This window comes from Mastomys coucha, unplaced genomic scaffold, assembly GCF_008632895.1.
Source record: "Mastomys coucha isolate ucsf_1 unplaced genomic scaffold, UCSF_Mcou_1 pScaffold21, whole genome shotgun sequence".
Classification (NCBI taxonomy): domain Eukaryota; kingdom Metazoa; phylum Chordata; class Mammalia; order Rodentia; family Muridae; genus Mastomys; species Mastomys coucha.
The window spans coordinates 129841484-129847189 of NW_022196904.1; the positions used below are offsets into that span (position 1 = coordinate 129841484).

Sequence of the window (5706 nt, forward strand, 5' to 3'; positions counted from 1 at the left end):
CAGTGTAGGGGAATGCCAGGGCCAGAAAGTGGGAGAGGGCGGGGTGGCAGGCATGGGGAAGTGGGGGGTAACAGCAGTTTGTTTTTGTTGTTTTTGTTTGTTTCTTTGTTTTTTGGAGGAGAAACTGGGAATGGAGAAATTTACATGTAAATAAAGAAAATATCTAAAAGAAAAAAAAAGAGAAAAAAAAGTTGGGCCTATTCACCAACTAAAAGTAACATTCTCTAAAGTAAGCATAGAAGATTATTTACATAAGACAGTATTTCTAGACTCAAACAAGAAGATGTAAGAACAAAAATCAAGCCAAGCAGTGATGGCACACACCTTTAATCCCAGCACTTGAGAAACAGAGGCAGGCAGGTCTCTAAGTTCAAGGCCAGTCTGGTCTATAGACCAGGACAGCCAGGGAAACCCTATCTAAAAATAAGAATGAATATGGATGGATGGAAGGAAGAAGAAAAAAGAGAAGAGAAGAGGAAAGGAGAAGAGAAGAGAGGAGAGGAGAGGAGAGGAGAGGAGAGGAGAGAAGAGAAGAGAAGAGAAGAGAAGAGAAGAGAAGAGAAGAGAAGAGAAGAGAAGAGAAGAGAAGGGAAACAAAAAAGAACAAAAATTGAAGAATTGTGTTAATCAAAAAATTGTCATCATCTCAACTCTCAATTAGTACTGTTAGGACAGTTAATGCTGAGTTAATACTGTTAGTTAATTAGGTACAGAGGAAACATCTTCCAGCATCATCATTTCCTCTTTGCACACTTGGCACTACAAATGTGATAAAAATCATGAAGAAACAACCATTTCTGTGGCACTAGGCACAGTTACTCGATGCAACTGATTACCTGACCCAACCTACAAGGTCCAGAGAATTAAGTAATGTACAAATAAAATAGAGATCATTGATTTAAAAAAAATCAAATACAAATAAATGCCGTTATTTTCAAAAGGCATGAATATCTGTATTTATTATTTGATATTGTCTAGGCATTCAACAACATTATAGACAAAAAATCTCTGAGTTATTCAACTTGGCTGCAGACTATGCCTGCATTTGGTGACACTCTGACTCTCAGTGTGTTTGTGTTCGGGTAAGCTGAATGCAGCTTCAGGCATTCTCAGTCACAGGTTCTAGAGGCTTGCTATACCTCTAGCACCCTCATGTTCCCACTCAGTCCATAAGATCCCAAGATTGACTCAGCCTGAGCAGAGAGCACTACTCCACCACCACCACAAGGACCAATTTGGGCCCAAGTCAGGAGAGCATGCACTAATAGTGAAGACAGCCTATTTTCTATCCTTGGAACAGGGTTATGCCACCCATAAAGCACAGGAGAATCAGGACACAAGGACACGGTAAGGTCTCATCTCAGGAACAATTGGTCCTGAAGTCCCAGCTAAAGATCAAGCCTGTCTTCAAACCTCCTGGCTCCTATAATTCTTCTTCCCTCTCTTCCACAGGGTTCCCCATACTCCAAGAGGAGGGACGTGATTGAGATCTCCAATTTGGGTTCTCACTCCTCCCAATTTTTGCCTGTGGATCTCTGTGTCTGCTTCTATCAGCTGATACAGGAAGCCTCTCTGATGATGACTGGGCTAGGCACTGATCATGTCTGTCATTCTGGTCTGGGTTACATCTCTCAGGATGAACTTTCCTAGTTCCATCCACTTGCCTGTGAATTTCATTATGTCATTTTTTTAACAGACATTATGTAAATGTATCACATTTTCTTTATCCATTCTTCCATTGAGATACATCTAGATTGTTTCTAGTTTCAGGCCACTATGAATAAAGCCACTTTGAACATAGTTGAAAAGGGGGTCTCTGTGATAGGATGGAGCATACTTTGGGTATATATATGCCCAAGAGTGGCATAGTTGTGCCTTGAGGTAGATTGATTCCAAGTTTTCTGAAGAACCACCAGAGTGGCTACAGAAGTTTGCACTCCTACCAGCAATAAAGAGATATTATCCTTGCTCCATGTTTTCAGCAGCATGAGTTGTTGTGTTACTGAATTTCATAGCATGGCCCACAGAATCAACTAACAGGGCTCATAGGGGTTCACTGAGACTTAAGCAGCAATCCCAGAGCCTACATGACTCTCCACTAAGTCCCCTGCATAGGTCATAGATGTTAGCCTGGCGTTTTTGTGGGACTTCTACCGTAGAAGTGGGGGTGTCTCTGACTCGTTTGCCTGCTCTTGGGACCCTTTTCCTCCTATTGGGCTGCTTCATCTGGCCTTTATACGAGGTTTGGTGCCTAGTCTTAATGTATATCCCTAAGAGGCCTGCTCTTTTCCAAAGGGAAACAGGAGTGATCTGGGGGAAAGAGTAGTGGAAGAAAAGGTAATGTTGGTTGTGGTGTGTTGTCTGAGAGAAAAAGAAATTTAAATACAATGACAACTGTCCCTGGTAGTCTAGAAGACTTAAATAATGAGCAGAGTGCAAAACCACAGCTGAGGTTTGGAGGATAGAGTAGTCCATACTACTGAGAGTTTATTCAGAGAACATTCAGGTTAGAATACTGTGTATGGTGTACAGCATCATTTTATATAGATGAAAGAATCATGAGCTATAAGTAACTCAAAAATCTATTACTTAGATCCACTGTCATGTTTTCCAATGCATCCAAAGACACATAGTTCCACAAAAAATATAAAATTATAAGACTTAATATTGTATCTTTTCTGTATTATCAGTTAGAAGACAATGTGACCAAAAAAAAGGTTCCTTCATTTTTAAAACATGCAAAGGTCCACAAAATATCTAGAACCATAACAGAAAAGTGAATATGGGACTGTACAAAAGAAATAATCATTATTCTTACATGTATTGACATCTTTTAACGCAGAGGAGTGTGGACCAGTACTGTACTCCTGGATGAAAAAATACATGAAACAAATCCAATAAAAATCCTGCTCTTAAAAAAGAAAAGAAAAAAGAAAAATGTATGTATTTTCAGTATTGCTGCAGACAAGCATCTACATAAGAGTGTTCAATTAATTGTTTTATATCAAACAACTGTTATAATACTAATTTTTATTGTTACAATATTTTATAAATTTTAAAGAATATGACAAAATTTAAAAAAACAAAAAGTATTGCAGGTATTGAAGGGGGGCTCTGGGAGGAGGTGGGGTACAAAAGGGCAAGAAGAATGTGATGTAATTCTATTTACTTAAAATATGTTTTTAAATGTTAACAAATTCAGATAAACTGAAATTATATATCTTTTCTCATCATAGTGCAATAAAATTTAAGTCAATAAAAAAATCCTGCTCTTTTGTTCTTCAGAACTTGACAAACTATTTTGAAAAACATTTTCTACTTACTTTTTCACAAATGAGTGGGACTGTCAGAGGTCAAGCAGTAACTTTCAGGTGCACTTGCCTAGCATGTGCAAGGCCCTGGGTTTGGTCCTTGGCACTGCAAATATTAGCTTACACACACGTTCAGAATATCTCAAAGATGTTTAACTTTATTTACTGCTGCTTTTTTGCCTCCATGGAATTTTCTGGTTGATTTGACAATGTGAAATGGGATCCAGAAGTAGAGATTTCCTGTTCTGCCCTCAATTTCCTGACAGGCCATTAGGGTCGTGGTGCCAGATCAGAAGTTAAGCGTTTGCAGTCAAAAAAAAAAAAAAAAAAAAAAAAAGCGTGTCTTTGGCCTGGAATGAGCAGTAAATGGTTGGTACTGCCTTGCAAAAAACCTTTCCCCCACAAACAAACACATGCAAACATGATCTGAATGCACGCCCTCTGTGCTGACCAGTGCCATGGGGGAGGACAGTCTCCCACCCCAGGACTGACCTATGAGTTGGTGAGGTATTCCTGCATGTACTCACCAGCACTCTGACAGGTGCCAGCAACCAGAGTATTGACAGGGCCCAGCCTCATCCTTGTCAGATCAGTAGATGCAACTTCTAAGAGGCAATGGCTCCAAGGTTCAGCCTTTGAAATGATGGCCAACTGCAGCTAATAATAAACCAGTGCCTTAGGCCAAGGGAGAAGAGAGGTTATTGGCTGCTGGGCCACCCTCCTTCTCGATGACACATTATAAAATCCTTGTTTCTCCTTGGGAAATTCCTACAAATTTACAGTGGAGCCCCAGAGGCACCATGGCTGTTCTTGGAATCACCATTGCCTTGCTGGTGTGGGTGGCCACCCTCCTGGTCGTGTCCATCTGGAAGCAGATCTATAGCAGTTGGAACCTGCCCCCAGGGCCTTTCCCACTTCCTATCTTTGGAAACGTTTTTCAGCTGGATTTGAAGGATATCCCCAAGTCTTTCACCAAGGTAAGGGAAACATTGCTGCATTAAGAAAACAGGTTAGAGATTAGATATAATGTGTATAGATTAAACTCATTGTCAGCTGTTATCCAATGACAGGGTACCATGATACTGAATTAACAGTTCAGTCCATCTTGGGCATGAAACACTCACAGTGAGTAGTGCCATGCAGGCCCAGAGGCCCTATACAGTTGAAATGATTATGAGATACTTATTCATTCGGTGCTAACTGATACAGCAATAGTTGTATCCTGGCTGGTATCAACCTGTGTCAAAGAACAGAATGAAAAGGAAAATACTGAGCCAGCTGTGAGACACCAGAATAACAACATCTGCCTTTTGCTAATGCTGTGGATATTGCATGGATTAACCAGCCCTCAAAATACTACCAGGCATGGAATTAATGCTTGGTGTCTGTTAAGGGTTGCCTTTGCCCGTGGCAGGGTAGCTACAGGCTTTAGGAGCATTGACTCCAAGTTAGCTTGTACTTCCAGGTAAGGGAGAGCCTTAACTTTAGAGGCAAACAAAAGGGTGATGAATGTTGGCATTGATTAAACAGGCACAGAGAAGAGAATTGTGTCTAGATAGAAGGTCCCTTGCAAACCCAGAAACTGGGTGGAAAGAGTACCCCCATATCAGACAAGACAAAATGCCCTTTCCCCCACATCCCTCTAACTCTGGGAAGAACAGGAACAATAACAGGAGATGTGGGCTGTCTAAAGCAGACTGAGTCCTGTCTATCTTCTATGCATTGGTCCCTATAGTTGGCAAAGCGCTTTGGACCAGTGTTCACACTACACCTGGGTCCAAGACGCATCGTGGTCCTGCATGGCTACAAGGCAGTCAAGGAGGTGCTACTGAACTACAAGAATGAGTTCTCTGGCAGAGGGGACATTCCTGTGTTCCAGGAGTACAAGAACAAGGGTAAGTTGGCTTCTTGGGCCGTTGGAGGGGGCAAATTAACCGAATAATGTGAGTACCATTTGATCCTACGAATCTTAGTGGCCGCAAAAGAATAAAGAACAAGGCAAAGGCTCAGATGATGTCTTGTCCTTGCATGGAAGCTGCTTTGAGGCTTGTGCTGAGCAGGCACTGTGAATCCAAGACGCCTCCAGACCCTCGCCCTCACCATAGCCCTGACCTACTTACAGAGAATGGCAGACAGGTTGTTTCTGAACCCAGGAAGTTTCCCCCAGAGGATTGCTCCTCAGGCTCTTATGCTTTTCTAAACTTCTTGGGCTCTTTCCACTCAGTCTCAGCTGTCTCTGAGCTGTAGCTGGTTGCATGCATCTAAGTCCTTTCGCTTACCTACCCATGCCTGGCACTCTGCTTGCAGGGATGGACCAGGCTTTAGGTATTTGCTTTCCTCGGTTGTAGCTGGTGAGCTCCAGAGGGAGTGGGGTGTGTGTGTGTGTGTGTGTGTG

General features: G+C 41.9%; 1 protein-coding gene across 1 annotated transcript in view; it reads left to right on the forward strand.

Moving 5' to 3' along the window:
* The first annotated feature begins 4097 nt into the window (after positions 1 to 4097).
* The window catches only part of LOC116103187 (cytochrome P450 2E1), a 10447-nt gene continuing 8838 nt past the window's right edge, over positions 4098 to 5706 (forward strand). The window contains exons 1-2 of the mRNA XM_031388740.1: positions 4098 to 4288; positions 5047 to 5206. Coding sequence (XP_031244600.1) covers positions 4112 to 4288; positions 5047 to 5206 — 337 coding nt within the window. The 5' untranslated portion in view covers positions 4098 to 4111. The remainder of the gene's footprint in view (positions 4289 to 5046; positions 5207 to 5706) is intronic.